Source organism: Halichoerus grypus, chromosome 3, assembly GCF_964656455.1.
Source record: "Halichoerus grypus chromosome 3, mHalGry1.hap1.1, whole genome shotgun sequence".
In the NCBI taxonomy this organism is placed as follows: domain Eukaryota; kingdom Metazoa; phylum Chordata; class Mammalia; order Carnivora; family Phocidae; genus Halichoerus; species Halichoerus grypus.
Genome location: NC_135714.1, coordinates 2358539 through 2373687, shown reverse-complemented (window position 1 = coordinate 2373687; position 15149 = coordinate 2358539). Strand labels below are relative to the sequence as shown.

Here is a 15149-nt window from a genome sequence, read left to right as displayed (position 1 = left end):
GGAGGAGGATGAGGAATGGACACAGGAAGGGTAAAAAGGGGACCTCCACTGTGATTTTAATGCTTTAGAAAAAGGGTCTAAAGCAAATATGCTCAAATGTTAACATGTGTTACTTCTGGGAGGTAGGTATATGCTCACTGGCTTTATTACTTTAAAATTCTGTTTGCTCAAAAAAAGAAATTCACAATAGAAATAATTACTAATAGGGCGCCTGTGTGGCTCAGTCAGTTAAGCGTCTGCCTTCAGCTCAGGTCATGATCTTGGGGTCCTGCGATCGAGCCCCACGTCAGGGTCCCTGCTCAGTGCGGAGCCTGCTTCTCCCTCTCCCTCTGCCCCTCCCCCCACTCATGTTCTCTCTCTCTCTCTCTCAAATAAATAAAATCTTAAAAAAAGAAAGAATTAGTAATAAAAACTCTCTCCAAATATCATATAGAACTGGAAAGAAAGAAGCACGTCGGAAGGCATCTTGGCAGAAATCAAGTTTCCATGCTTCCCCAAACTAAAATCTACAGTCTGACTAGTGTTTACAAATACTTAGTACTTCATTCCCCATAAATACACTATGTTATTCTGGCTATAATTTTTCAGTTCTAAAGCAAACCATAAAGAATGTGATATATTAAACCAAAATAAAGAGTTCTGGTTAAAAGGGCCCCTCTCACACAGCAAATTACAAATTAACATTCCATCTCTACTATTTAGCAAACATTTTTGAAAAATGTTCAGCTAGGTTACACTGCTTTTCTGATACGGAAAATGTGAATTCACCAAAACTCTGCACAAAAACACATGGCATGACTCTGAAACGTTTTACAGTTCTCTTTCGCTTTCATAATTTTATAGAACGCAGCTCCAGGTGCCAGAAAGACTAGAGACGACAACAGCTTCTGCTCTGAATAAAGGCGGATGCAGGTCAGCCCCCCGCTACTCCATCAGCAGGGGTCACCTCCTGTCAGGGCTCACAGCAGCCTGACTCCGCACCCGCATGGCGATCCCCCAGATCCCCCAGATGGCAGAGGAGACGAAGACACAGACGGAGAGGATGCGCCCCAGAGGGCGGCCTGGGAGCCGTGCAGCCCCACGTGGTGGGAGCCCAGGGGACGCTGGTCACGGAATCCTGGTGAAGGTGGAGTTTCATAGAAGGAGTCAGTTATCTCCAGTGAACAATCAGAAGCAACAGGGAGTTTATCTGCGAGTTACATTTATTCTCGTGCAGGATGATGTTAAGGGAGAGACTCTCCAAATCTCAAACACCTAAAACAGTAAGAGTCACTTCTAGAAATCAAAGTACACTATGAATGTGAAGTGAGTGGAGCTCAGAGCCTCGAGGCAGACCCACATGGAGAGCTGGAGGTTGGCTTCTGGTGGGAGGAGGCAGAGACCCCCAGCTTGGAGGTGGGAAATGGGGGTCCTCCTGTGGATCTGATCTAGGCTGTGCCCACCATCGTTCACTGGGTGTCCAGCCAGAGTTAAAGAGGGGACAGAGCCTGGAAAGACATGGCCTGGCAGCCCAGGGAGCTGTGCTCAGCCCGTCAGGTGTGTTCAAACTTCTGGGGGGCAGAGCCCTTGCCGAGCCCCGGAGACAGAATGGCCAGACCCAGCCCCTCACCACCCAGTGCCCAGAGGAGCCGGCGAAAAGGGGGATTTGTAAAGCTCTCATCTACAGCAACCTACTTTCTCCACTTCCATTTCCTACTAAAAGTTGTATTTAGAAACAAAACAAGCCTGCACATGGCAGCATCCTAAGTAAGTACGGGCACGTGAGGTAGGCTCCCAGGCCGCTTCCCCACACCACTGCAGGCGGGAGGGGGGCAGCAAACTTCACAAAAAGCAACCACAGGAGGAGGCCGTCTCATGCCATAAGCTTCAAACAGGAGAAAGAAAAAAAAAGGAGGGGGAGAAAAGCCAAAGAAAGATTAAAAAAAAAAGTTTCTGCAGGTTCTCTGCCTGACCACCCCTGAGTCCCCAGCAGTTGTCCTGGGGAAGGAGGTGACTCAGCAGAACCCTGACATTCTCAGTAAGGCAGGCTAATGGGGAAGATGGGGAGAGTGGGGAGAAACCTTTGTGGGTACATCCCCAGCTGGCTCTGAGGATCTCGGCCCAGGCAGGGAGGACGCAGGGGCTCAGCGCTGAGGTCTCCCTAGGCCGAAGAACGTCAGTACCAGAAAGTGATCAGGGTCATGGTGACCACTAACCTACATAGATGGGAAGATGAATGGATAGATGGGTAAACAGATGGGTGGTAGATGGGGGGGCTAGATGGAAGGATGGATGGGTGAGTGGATGGGAGGTGGGTAGATGGAAGGATGGATGGATGCGTGGATGAGTGGAAGGCTGGATGGGTTGATGGATGCATGGATGAGAGAAGGTATAGAACATGCAAAAGACAAACACAAAGCCTGGTCTGAAAGGAAACATAGCACAAAGAACATTAAAATTCTTCATGTTCTAGGAGGGAATGGGGAGAGTACGCAGCTGACAAAACAAATCCCTCAAGATCAATACTATTATAGACCCAATAAAGAGGAAAAAAGAGACGAGATAGGTCTGAAAATCAAATTAATGACTTAGAAATAAAGACTTCTGCAACCAAGCTGTATGGAGTATGATGAGAACAGAAGAAGCAGAAACATGAGGAACAGAGCACCTGCGGGCAGTTAGAAAGCCGCTAGTGAGTCCAAGTGAAAGAGCAGAGACAGAGAAGCCCTTGGAAGGGCTGACGGCGAGCCGTCTCTCCCTCACTCCCCGCAGAGCGGAAGCTCGCAGCCGCGGGCTGCGCATTCCACGGGTGACTGTACTCTGTGGCCACGAACCCAGGAGGGGTGGGAACACAGGAGGAGCGTGTGGGGGCTGCTGGCCGGGCCTCCCTTGGGCGTCTGAGCCACCGAGCAGCCTGAGGGCCCCCAGCCTGGTCCTCTCTGCCTGGTGCCACACCACAGGGGACCCTAATCTGCACGGATGACCTGGCGCACCAGGCAGCGTGGCTCCGACCTGCTGTCCCCCAGCCTCAGCTGCTCTCCGGAGAAACACCTGCAGTGACGTTCACCTATTCCAGGGTGGTTGGATTTGGACTGATTTTTTTTTTTAAGATTATTTATTTGAGAGAGACAGAAAACACGAGCAAGGGTGGGGGGCAGAGGGAGAGAATCTCAAGCAGATTCCCCACTGACCAGGGAGCCCGACACAGGACTGGATCCCACGACCCATGAGATCACGACCTGAAGTGAAATCAAGAGTCAGCCGCCCAAATGACTGAGCCACCCAGGCGCCCCCTGGGGTGATTTTTTTAAGCCGTTTTCTGTTTTACTTTTTCTTATTACTTAAGTTATTTATGATACATATGTATCATTTTACCCAAAAAGGTCATTTTCCTCAAATATAGAATATGTAAAAATAAAGTGGGGATTCGGCATCTGTGGCTGGGAGGGGAGATGCGGCATCGGAGCTGAGCCCATCGGCTCCACGTCACCCCGCGGCTGCCACCCGCCGCATGGCCTTACCTCTTGGAGCCTTAGCTCCCGCTCTCCCAGCCTCGGGCATGAGCGGAGCACCGTCCGTCCCTGGGGTCCTCTGTGTAGACGTGTGCCGTGGCAGGAGGAGTGATCTCAGGGCTCTGCAGGGCTCCGGTGTGTGAGGATGTCAGGGTTAGTCACCAGTCTGCTGGTGGACATTGGACCTGCCCAGCAGCGTGGCACCAAGATGGGGGCGGGGCAGGCACAGCACCGGCACGCACAGCAGAACTCTCCTCCTCGGCCCTCCCCGTGCTCCCACGGGGCCTCCTCCCTGGGCTCTTCCAGGCCCTGTGCCACACTCAGAGAACGCCAAGGCTGAAGGTCGGAACTCTCGGCGCTGGCCATGGCGTCAGAAGCCCCTCTGCAGAAGGTTTGCAAACCTATCTGGTAGACGAGTCATATCCAAAATATACAAGAAACTCATACAATTCAGTAACAAAAAACCCGAGTAACCAGATAAAAAAGGACCTGCACAGTTTTCCAAAGAAGACATATAACAAATGGCCAACAGGCACGTGGAAAGATCCTCAACATCCCTCATCATCAGGGAAATGCAAGTCAAAACCCCAGTGAGCAATTCCCTCACCCCCGTTAGTATGGCTTTCATCAAAGAGACAAGAAACAACAGGTGTTGGCAAGGACGTGGATAAAGGGGACCCTCGTGCACTGTTGGTGGGAAGGTAAGTTGGTGCAGCCGCTGTGGAAACAGTATGGAGTTCCTCAAAAATAAAAATAGAACTTATCCTATGACCCAGCAGTCCTACCGCTGGGGATGTGTCTGAAGGGACTGAAATCAGGACGTCAAAGAGAGCTCTGCACCCCCATGTTCACAACAGTCAAGACATGGAAAAAAGGGTCGGTCGACAGGTGAAGGGATAAAGAAATTGTGACATATCCATACGGTGGAATGTTATTTGGTCTTCAAGAAGGAATTCTGCCTTCCAGACACCATGGATGATCCCGGAGGATGTTATGCTACGTGAAATATGCCAGACCCAGACAGTCAAATACTGTGCATTCTCCCTTGTATGTGGGATTTAAAATATAGCTGATGCTTGAACATCATGGGGGTTGGGGTGCTCTAACCCTAACCCCAATCCCCGCGTAGTCAAAAATCTGAAAATCCATGTATAGCTTCTGACTCCTCAAAAACTCAACTACTAATAGTCTCCTGTTGACAGGGAGCTTTGCGGATGACACACACAGTTGATCCACACATATTCTGTGTGTCATTTGTTATCATATGCTGTATTCTTAGAATAAAGTAGGCCAGAGAAAAGAAAATCATTAGGAAAATACACTTACAGGACTGTCCTGTATTTATCGGGAAAAAAAAATCTGTGTCTAAGTGTGCAGTTCAAACCTGTGTCGTTCTAGGGCCAACTGTAGTCAAGTCCACAGAGGCAAAAGGCAGAATGTGGTTAGCAGGGGTGGGGCAAGGGGGTCGCCCGAGGTGCTGGTCAAGCTTTACAAGCTTTACTGCAAGTTTCAGTTATAAGATGAGTAAGTTCTGAGGACCTCAGGTACACATGGTGACCACACTTCACAAACTTGTACACTTGCGATTTGCTAAGAGAGTCAGTGTTAAGGTCCTCACCCCCCACCCACACGTAACCATGCAAGGTGATGGCGTGTTAGTTATCTTGATTGTGGCAACCATTTCACAACGTATATGTATATCAAATCATCACGTCACATACCTTAAACACATACAATTTTTATTTGTCAACTATGCCTCAATAAAGCTGGGAAAAATTAAAATAATTGTAAAAAAAACCACAGGAAGCCTGTGTGCAGAATAAGGGTACTGGGAGCAGGGACGGACCAGAGTGCACACGGCCAGGTACAAGTGTGGCCGAGGATGCGCAGCCCGAACTAGCAGCCTTCCTTCCGGACGGCACCTGTCCCAAGGCCCAAGGTCCGTGACATGTATGATCTCAGTGGCTGGCTAAAATGACAGAAGAGTTGCCCTCCACTCTGACCACAGTTACTAGATGATCCCAACCTGCTAGCACAGCATCTCGGCTCCCAGTTACACAGGAACTAACGAGCAGGGGACATCTCCCCCTCTCCCCGCTACTGAGCGCTGAGGACTGAGGCAGGACGGGCACTGCCCCGGAGTTTGCAAAGCCAAGGCCTGTGTGCTGGGTCGATGGAGCCCGGCGCGGCCCCATAGCCCTGGCCTCGCACCCCTCACCCGCCAGCCCGGGGACACGCCTGCCATCTCCCCACTGCCCAGTGGCTCACCGTACTGTGCACGCCCCTGGAAAGGGCAGACAGAAAACAGGGTAGAGAGTAGGCTTAAAATCAAAGGCCATCTGCATTCAGAAAACAAAGAATTAAAGATCACATGTCTTTTATCAGGTATTTCTGATTTCAAAAAAGGTTTCCGTTTTGGAACGGGAGGTTAAAGGTTAAAACAATCAAAACTAGTAGAAATGACTGCTATTAGCTTATGGCACGGAGTTTACAGCTGACTTCAAATATATGTGTGTTTGTTAGTAAGACGTGATGGATGGCAGCTTCTGGAGGAAGACGAGAGACTGGCCACGCCTGCCCCCTGTGGGCCCGCTGCCTGGGAAGAAGGCGCACCCACACTCCGGCGCTCAGGCCGCGGTCACAGCCGCATGACTCAACCAGACCCTCTGCTTTTGTGCTCTACCAAATGCGGCTCTGCTGAGCTTGTCTGCTTGTGTCTGGAGAGGGTTCCGCTAAGAAATAAAAACTTAGGAAGCCACTGTCCCAACCGAGGCTCGGGCGGGCACCTGTGCATCCTGTGAACGCCTTAATTCAGTCATCCGTCCAGCAGACACCCTGTGTACTGCCCGCCGCGCGGGGTGCCGAAGCCGCCGCAGGGAGGCCACCTGCTAGTGGTGGATGGGCAGACAACACAGCCACACGGATGAATAATTAGGACGGCGGCCCTCGTCGGCCGTGCTGGGCAGAAACGAAGCCGGGCTGGGACTCAGAGTAAGGCTGGCGGCGGGCACAGGCCCCTCTGAGAAGCTGCCGCCGGACGGGGACGTGGCCTGAGCAGCATGCGAGACCAGGGCAGGGGGACGGTGCCCGGCGAGGTGAGGGAAAGCGCCACCTCCGGCCCCGGCGGCTCGGGGCAGGCAAGCAGCAGGCCCAGCTGGGTGTTAGCGGGGGAGCAAGCCGCAGAGGGCCAGCAATTTCGGGAAAGGGAGCGAGGGGAGGCGTCCTGGCGTGGACAGGCCCCCAAGGGGACAGAGAGGCTCTGGGAGCAGCGCGGGGAGAGCCGAGAGCTGGACGGGTGAGGTGACGTTCACGAAGCAGCTGGGGCGGAGGTGTCGCGTGGCCCCTGCGGGGACTGTGCCCGTGGCCATGCCCGCGCGTGCCTGGGGTGGGGATGCTTACGCGAACGCTCCCCCTCACTCCTCACTTCTCAGCTTCAAAAGGCACATCTAGGAATGGCAGAAACCAGCCTAACCTTTTGGGGACGTAGGAGTTGGGTGGGAGGGGAATCCTGGCAAAGCTGCTCGGTATGGGGTGAAAAAAAGGAGAGAAATAAAATACAAGAATAAGCGTTTATTACAAGGAAGCCGCACTGTTCCGGAGCCCAGACTGAGAGAGCTGGCTGGCCCCTCTTGCGGCCACGCCGGAGGCCTGCAACCCCACCTCTGCACTTCTGGTTTTCGGCTGTGGGCATCCTCTGTGAGCAAGTTTTGAATAACTTCCCATAGGGCGACGGCTCCATTTCTAAGCCTCTCTGTAATGCTAGAATGTCCTTCCTTTCCTGGAGGCAGAATCTGCCCCTGGACTTCACCCCCCCGGGTCCTGGCTTGCCCTCCATAGAGGCCGACCTCTAACCCTGCCTGCACAGGGGGTCTCTGGCTACGGGGAGCAGTCGATGAGCCCCTCTCCTTGTGAGAAAGTGGAAAATCTCTTCAAGTTGACAAGGATCACAAAAACAGCATTGTCCACTTCCTTAAAACGAAGCCACACAACTAGATGGTGAGAGGCTTCGAGATAAAGGGACACTATGTGAAACGGAAGACGACAGTTACTGACGGTGTTTCTGAGTGGGTGACGACTCCTCACCAAAGCCACGCGGACGTCCACGTGGAGACCACCCCAACCTGTGAATCGGCTCCCTGGGCCCTGCCCTCCTCCCAGAGCAGGTGTGCTGCTCGAGCCCCCAGGCCCCTCGGGGAGCCCGACTCTCCGGCCGGCACGGCATCTCACACATCCCCGTGTGGAAACCCACCCCGAGCCTCCACCTGGGTCCACTCAACAGGCTCCTGTCCGCCGCTGGGGAGGTGTCCCTGGGAAGCGGGATCAGGGAGGGGGGGCCGGGGCTGGACCTGGGGTGGGAAGAGGGGAGCCACGAGCCTCAGCAGCCGGGTTCCCTCCGCAGGCTCTGTGCTCGGGCCAACCTCAGGGTCTGAATCCCTGAATCCCAGCCACTAACTTGGTGTGTGACTCTGATCAGTGCAGCCTCTTTCTGGCTCAGCATGCTCATCGGCAAAGATGGCAGAATCTAACGTATACCTCCTAGAACTAGCATACAAATTCAATGAGGAAGTTTTTCTTCTTACAAATCAGAAGAGAAATCGAAGGTGGGAAAATAATAAAATCATTTAAAAAACAAAATAAAACACATATATGCTGTCTGGAGCAGTTCCTGAGATCCAGGGCGTGCTCACGAAATAGTGAGCCCCTCCCTTCCAGCCTATGGCACGGAGGCCCCAAGACGGAGAAGGGCCTGGAAGGTGCCCGGAGGCACCCAGGTCCGCAGGGGTGGAAGACCCTGCAGGGGAAGGGCCCTGCCTGCCACTAGCAGGGCACCACTTCCTCAGGAAGGACACACAGGACCTTGAGTTGGGGACTCCCCACGCTTGGGGGGCTTGGCTCTGTACACATTCTAAGTGGACGAGATTCCCAACCTCCGGGGCTCCCGCACCCGCTGCTGACAGAACAAAACTGTCACGACGATTAGGCTTAATATTTATGATGAAACTGAACTTTTCACATTTATAAATCTCCTACAGAAAGGAATATCTTCTACCAGGAAAGAAAGGGTAAGCATGAACAGAATGTTATAGAAACCACTCACTTTTGTCCTGGATTTGGTTACCGGGCCTATTTCTTTTTTTTTTAAGGTGAAGACCAATTAAATGGCATGATTATCACTATACGTAAAACAGGGAATGTAATTCCTTTTATTAAAATAAGTAAATCCCCAAACAACCTTCAGGATCTGTGGCCCCAGCCTCAGGGATCAGCACGTCTGTAATTCAAGAGGTGCTCGGCAGGTACTCCACGAGCGGCGGGGAGCAGGGCCGCAGGCTTGGGGCCCAGCCACCCACCGTGCCAGCCTCCCCGTCCAGGGCCCTCCACCAAAGCCAGCCGTTGTGAGACAACAGAAAGCGTCGAGAAACCTACGCTGAGTTTCTCTTTCCCTTGCAGTCCCTGGGCACCCTCGAACCCCACACCTGTCCCGCTGCGGCCACCACCGCCTGCCCTCCGACCCACACCCAGCAGACCATGAGAACACGGGGCTCCTACCTTTAAATACACTAGAAAATTCAACTCTCAAAAAACGGAAGAATAGATTAATTAAAACATGTGGAAAACAAAAGGGAACTTGCGAGCATAAGGACCTTCATGAGTATCGCAGGAACTTTGGAACCAGCACTGAGCTAAAAGAACGAGGTTCCATCAGAGCTGGTTCCATCCAGTCAAAGAGGACATCTGTGGCCTCCCCGTGTTGGATCACTCCCAGGAAAGGAGTCCCCACGTACGATACTATTTAGAGGCAGGAAGAAGGCTTCCTCTCCACCCCGGGGCCTCAACTCTCCCACTGGGCTCTTCCTAGGAAAGGGACACAGAGCACCTGAGTCTCACCCGAATTTCCAGAATTGCTCAAATTCGGCCAGAGCTCTGAAATCTTGGCTTGCTGGTTAGCAAGCCGGCGTGCTTGGACTCGTCAGCACAGGTGTGGTAGGGCGCCACCAGCTCAGGGCCAGGCTCGTCACATGTCTCTGCAATGAACGGCTTCCAGAACTCGCGTCCCGGCCACCTGGGAGCCATGGCAAGCTCCCCCACCTCAGCCCTGACTCAAACCCTCCCCCAGGGGCCAGGGAGAGGCAAGGCAAACATCTCTTCTGGGTGAATCAATGGCAAATACACTTTCACAATTTGAACACTTCATTAAAAATAATAAAAATAGACATCAGAAATTGTGACTTACCCCCATCAGATACAGTTGCAGACTGAAAGAAAAGAGAGAGAGACATGAGTTAATGAAGCCTCATGACAAGTCGGGAAGCAGCAGGTCCGTCGTGTGAGCGCGGGGCTCCCGGCTCCGGGCGCGGGCGACCCAGGACACGCGGGCACCCCAGTGAGCCGAGCGCCGCGCTCCCACTTCCTGAGTGAACCCCGCCCAAGCCGGGCGGGCCAGGGACACAGGGCTCTGCGCAAGTCATCACCACTTTCATGGGAAGAGAACAGATCCCGGCACGTTCGACACCATTAGGAACACCTCGGAGAAAGCTGGCTCAGGAGCCCACATCAGTGCGGGCAGCGTGTGGGGCGCAGGGGGCACTGGGGAGGCAGGCCCCCTACACACCGCACCCGGGGCCACCACACACCAGGCTGCTCGATCACCTCCGCCTGCGCGGGGACCCAGGCCCATCCGCGGGGTGCTGGGGACAGGTGCCGGGGACAGCCCCGCAGGGGTCAGCCCACAGCCCGCCCGCCAGGAGGGAGCCTGGAGCAGAGGAGGGCGGTTGGCTCAGAGGCACCAGGGCAAGAAGGAACACGTTGTGCAAGAGGAAAACAGGCCAGCAGGCAGCAGGAGGCCGTGAGGGAGGGCCTGGCAGGACGGACGGTCGGAATGACAAAAGGCCCGTCTGAGGAGGACGACTGGAAGACGCTGCACAGGCCGAGGCCCGTAGGGAAGTGGGGAAAGGGGAGGAGCGGCTGAGGAAGGAGAGCATCTGGGTGCACAGACACGGGAAGCCGGAAGGAGCCAACGAGGAAAGGACTCGAGAGCCTGCGGGGGACACCCTGCAATCCCGCTGGACGTCCTGGCCCCAGCAGAGGCCGCGGCTCCCCAGGACGGCGTGTGGGCCAGGCCCCAAGGGTGCTGAGACACTGGCCCTGGGCCCTCCCCCGGCCACCCCCCGGCTGTCACCGTGCGCAGGATCAATCCTCGCAGCTACGTGTTCTCGGTGGTGACCAAAGCCCCCGGGGCTCAGGCCTGGCTACAGAATCCCTCCCTGGCGCCCTGGCATGGAGAAAGACCCCGTGTCCTCTCTGCAGAGGCAGGTGAGAGCACAGTGCACAGCATGAGGAGGGTCTTCCCAAAGGCCCAGTTGACAGCCCATTCCTGGCACCAGGCCCCCCCAACCTCACCTCCCAGGCTGCATGGAAGATGGGGGACCCTCTCCCATTCAGAGCCCCTCACCTCGTGGAACTTAGACCCGCAAGGCTAGAGGACCAGCTAAGGGAGGACCTTCTGGCCCAGAAAGAGGGCCTGTCCTCCGACAGCCCGGGGAAGCCACCTCCTGACGGTTTTGGAAACGGGGCTGCTCATGGTTTCCAACCATCCTGAGTGCTGGGGCCAGAAATACTCTAAAACTGTACCCTGGCACCTTATCAAGACGTTCCCAACAGTAAACACACACACTGGTGGCATGTCCGGTTTTTACACTACCATCGGGCCAGATGGGCAGGCGAGTATGGGCCGCGGCAAGCCAGCGCTGGGCCATCAGCCCTCCGCCACCAGACCCCTAGTGGTCTTTACTGCAGCAGTGGGGGCAGGCTCCCTCCCAGGCTGACACGGGCAGTGTGCAAAGCGGTCCTTCCCGTCCTCACAGTAAATCACCTACATCCTGTTATAAGTTCAGTAGTATGAAGGCACGTTATTCCCTGGAGATTATGAGAAGAAAATCCGCAAGACCACACACAAAATCAGAAATACTGTCAATAATCACGTCTGTGAAATTAATCATAAAATGCAAACTTCTATAAATAGGAAGGCCACAGTCAACTTCATGTTACGATCACGGTGGAAACCACATTCGCAGACTTCAGCAGATGGAAAAAGGCACTAAAACTCTCTACGCCCACCCCCAAAATGAACCAAAACCCACGACCCAGGACAGAGGCGTGTCCCTGAAGCCAAAAGAGATGGAAGCAGGCGGGGTGAGAGTGGGGTGCCGTGGAGTGGCAGCGGGGGGAGCCGCGTGGACGAGGCGGGCAGGGCGCTGCCAGACTCCAGCCCGTGGGGCCTTCAGTGCAGTGCAAACGGATCCAGGTGAAGCGCAACAAACAGGCTTTTTAAAAAAGTATCCTTTATTTTTTAGAAAAGTTTTAGATTTATAGAAAAATTGTGAAGACAGTACAGAAACAAACATGCTTTTAATATATTGCTGCTCCAAACCCAGCAAAGGAGCCACTAGGCGGGACCCAGGGGCTGGGCTGGGCGCCGGGCACAGGGCAGAGCCCACACACCCCGGGACTCCTGGGCCAAGATGCCCAGCTCCCTAATCCTTCCAGGAGGAAAGCAGTCTGATTGAGGCCCGCAGGAGTTCCAAAAAGTGAGCCCACCCAAATTAGAGCTCACAATTCAAAAATCCCCCCAAACTCGAGGGAAAAGCCCACCAGGAGAAACGACAAGAGACGCACGGGCACTGGAAAGTTCAGATACAGAATGCCCCAGAGCTCTGAAATCGTCAGTAGAAGCCGTAACACAGACAAGAGGAGGTGAGGGGGCCTCCGTGAAACAGAACCCTCCACGAGGCGTCTGGCCGTGCACGATGCTGAGATTAGACACCAGGGAGAGAGGTGAGCAGAGGGGAGGCTGCTGAAGAGAGAGTCTGGGAACTGGAAGACAGCCCTGAAAACGGTCACCCTTGCGGCCACTCGGGAGACCAGAGGGCCGGGAGCGAGCGGGGGAAGGAGAGGCAGGAGGCCTGGACGCGGGCCAGCGAACTCTCAGAGAGGACAGCTCTCCTGCTGGTGCCAGAGCTCACCGCCCACAGGCCACCCCCGGGACCCCTCACGCACATCCTCCGGGAGAGGCGCCCCAGCATTCTGGGTGCCTCGGTTGTTCACCATGTTCCAGGAGGCACTCAAAAGCTCTGAGCCACAGCCTCAAATGTGCATTTCCTTCCCTTTCCCCAGTTTGGGAAGCTGTGTCCAAAGAGCACCTCCCAAGCTTAAAATGCTAAGGGAAGTTCAGGGCACCTGGGTGGTGAACTCAGTTAAATGTCCGACTCTTGGTTTAGGCTCAGGTCGTGATCTCAGGGTCGTGAGATCGAGCTCTGCATTGGGCTCTGCGCTCAGCAGGGAGTCTGCTTGAGATCCTCTCTCACCCTCTGCCTCTGCCCCGCCCCCCCAAAATCAATCAATCAATCAATCTTTAAAATGTTAAGGAAAGGGCGCCTGGGTGGCTCAGTCATTAAGCGTTTGCCTTGGGCTCAGGTCATGGTCCCAGGGTCCTGGGATCGAGCCCCACATCGGGCTCCCTGCTTGGCGAGAAGCCTGTTTCTTCCTCTCCCACTCCCCCCTGCTTGTGTTTCCCTCTCTTGCTGTGTCTCTCTCTGTCAAATAAATAAATAAAATCTTAAAAAAATAAATAAAAAATAAATAAAATGCTAAGGAAAGTTCTAGGCATCTGGAAAGCTGTGGGCTAGTGGGCTCATCCTGGAGGGGCCAGTAAGGGCGCAGAGGTCACAGATGTCCCCCGACCACCCCACATCTTCTCAAGCTCACGCTGGGATTGCTCCTCGCCCACCGCAGTGTGAGGCAGGGTCACAGGGAGGCCAGCTCCGCAGCCTCACTCACGGCCTCCACCCTCTGCTCTGGACATGTTGCCCTGGTGACGCTCCTACCCCTGGCAGAGCTCTACGGAGACAGGCTTCAATAGTATCCGGACACAGGGCGCCTGGGTGGCTCAGTCGGTTAAGCGTCTGCCTTCGGCTCCGGTGTGATCTCAGGGTTCTGGGATCGAGCCCCACGTCGGGCTCCCCGCTCAGCAGGGAGCCTGCTTCTCCCTCTGCCGCTGCCCCTCCCCACTCTCAAATAAATAAATGAAATCTTTAAAAAAATATATTATCCAGACATAAAACTACTCTCCAAGTTCACATATTTTTGGAGAAATAAGTGATGACTTTTCCTGACTAGATTATTTAATTTGCAAATAAATAGTGTATAATTACCATTAACCTGATTCTCCTGTTTACTGTCCAATATTTATCCTACTTTACAAGCACGCAGTGGCAGAGCCGGGCCGTGACATCAGCCGATCCCTGCTCAGCACCCCAGCTCCTTGGCCCCTGAGATGGACATGGGAGCAGGCTGAGGAGCATGGATCAGGGGCCTTCGCTCCAAGAGGAGGTAAGGCCTAAGGAGGTGAAGCGGTCTCCCACGGCCACAGGTGGTGGCAGGGAGGAGCCGGGAGGCGCCCTGCGGGGAGCTCGGGCCCGGCGTGCTTTACTGGTGGCCGTGCTCGGTGCTCGGCGAGCGGGGTGAGGAGACACAGGCAGACAACCTGCCAACAACGGGGAGCTGGAAAAGACAGGGAACCCCCAAATCACTCCTATTTGCCTCAGGATCAACAACATGTCTGTGCTGACCCAAGTTACCCTTTTAAATCCTGGTTTGCAATTTTTCTTAGCAGAGCCCGGCTGACAGGGGGAAGCAGTCCAAAATGGCAAAGCTTCAGAAACCCCCCAAGATACTTCCCATGGAGCATCCCCCACAGCGGGGGGGATGACTTAAAGTCAGGCATTCCCAAGGTCTCAGCACACTGAGACCACTGGACCACTCAAACGCTTTTATGAATTACAGCTTAACACCCCTAACGTTTATTCTGATATCCAGTATAATCCGGATCAATAACTCGTTGTCATTAGTCTGTACTCGTGGGCTCTTCCTGCATTCCCATATCTACGTGTTACACCTACAAAAGCAGCAGAACTGTAAAAACAAGCTGCCAGTGACAAAGATCCCAGTAAGTGAGCATCCGTCTGTGCTCATCGTAACGAAACAGCTCGAGAGTGTTCTAGAACATATGCCTACAGGACTGGAATTTACACTGACATAATGTATTTGTTTGAAAGAAACTTACAAAGTATTGAGATACGCAATTTAAGTTCAAACCATCTCCATTCCTCGGGTCAGCCTCTTAAACCTGATAGTTCAGTGGAAATCGGACTGATTCCCAGCAGGAAATTTGGACAACACAGGTTCCATGGATATTTTATTTTAAATCAATGGTGTTGGGGTGCCTGGGTGGCTCAGTCGTTAAGCGTCTGCCTTCGGCTCAGGTCATGATCCCAGGGTCCTGGGATCGAGCCCCACATCAGGCTCCCTGCTCGGCGGGAAGCCTGCTTCTCCCGCTCCCACTCCCCCTGCTTGTGTTCCCTCTCTCGCTGTGTCTCTCTCTGTCAAATAAATGAATAAAATCTTTAAAAAAAAAAGTTTTAAATCAATGGTGTTAAAGTTTCAGATCATTAATATGAAGGGAAGTACATGACGAATCTAGCCTTTATCAAGGCTGATCCTGTCTGTAACATTAGACAAGAGCAAGTATTAAACTATATCGTCACCAAATTACTTTGATATATAGTAATATATAATAATATCAATTTTCAGTTTTGAATC

General features: G+C 53.6%; 1 protein-coding gene across 4 annotated transcripts in view; it reads right to left on the bottom strand.

Annotated features, from left to right (window-relative positions):
* Positions 1-15149, bottom strand: part of RGS12 (regulator of G protein signaling 12) — a 109610-nt gene that overhangs the window by 38768 nt on the left and 55693 nt on the right. For all 4 annotated transcript variants that reach the window (XM_036085693.2, XM_036085695.2, XM_036085697.2 and 1 more), the window contains one exon: positions 9727-9748. In XM_036085693.2, coding sequence (XP_035941586.1) covers positions 9727-9748 — 22 coding nt within the window. The remainder of the gene's footprint in view (positions 1-9726; positions 9749-15149) is intronic.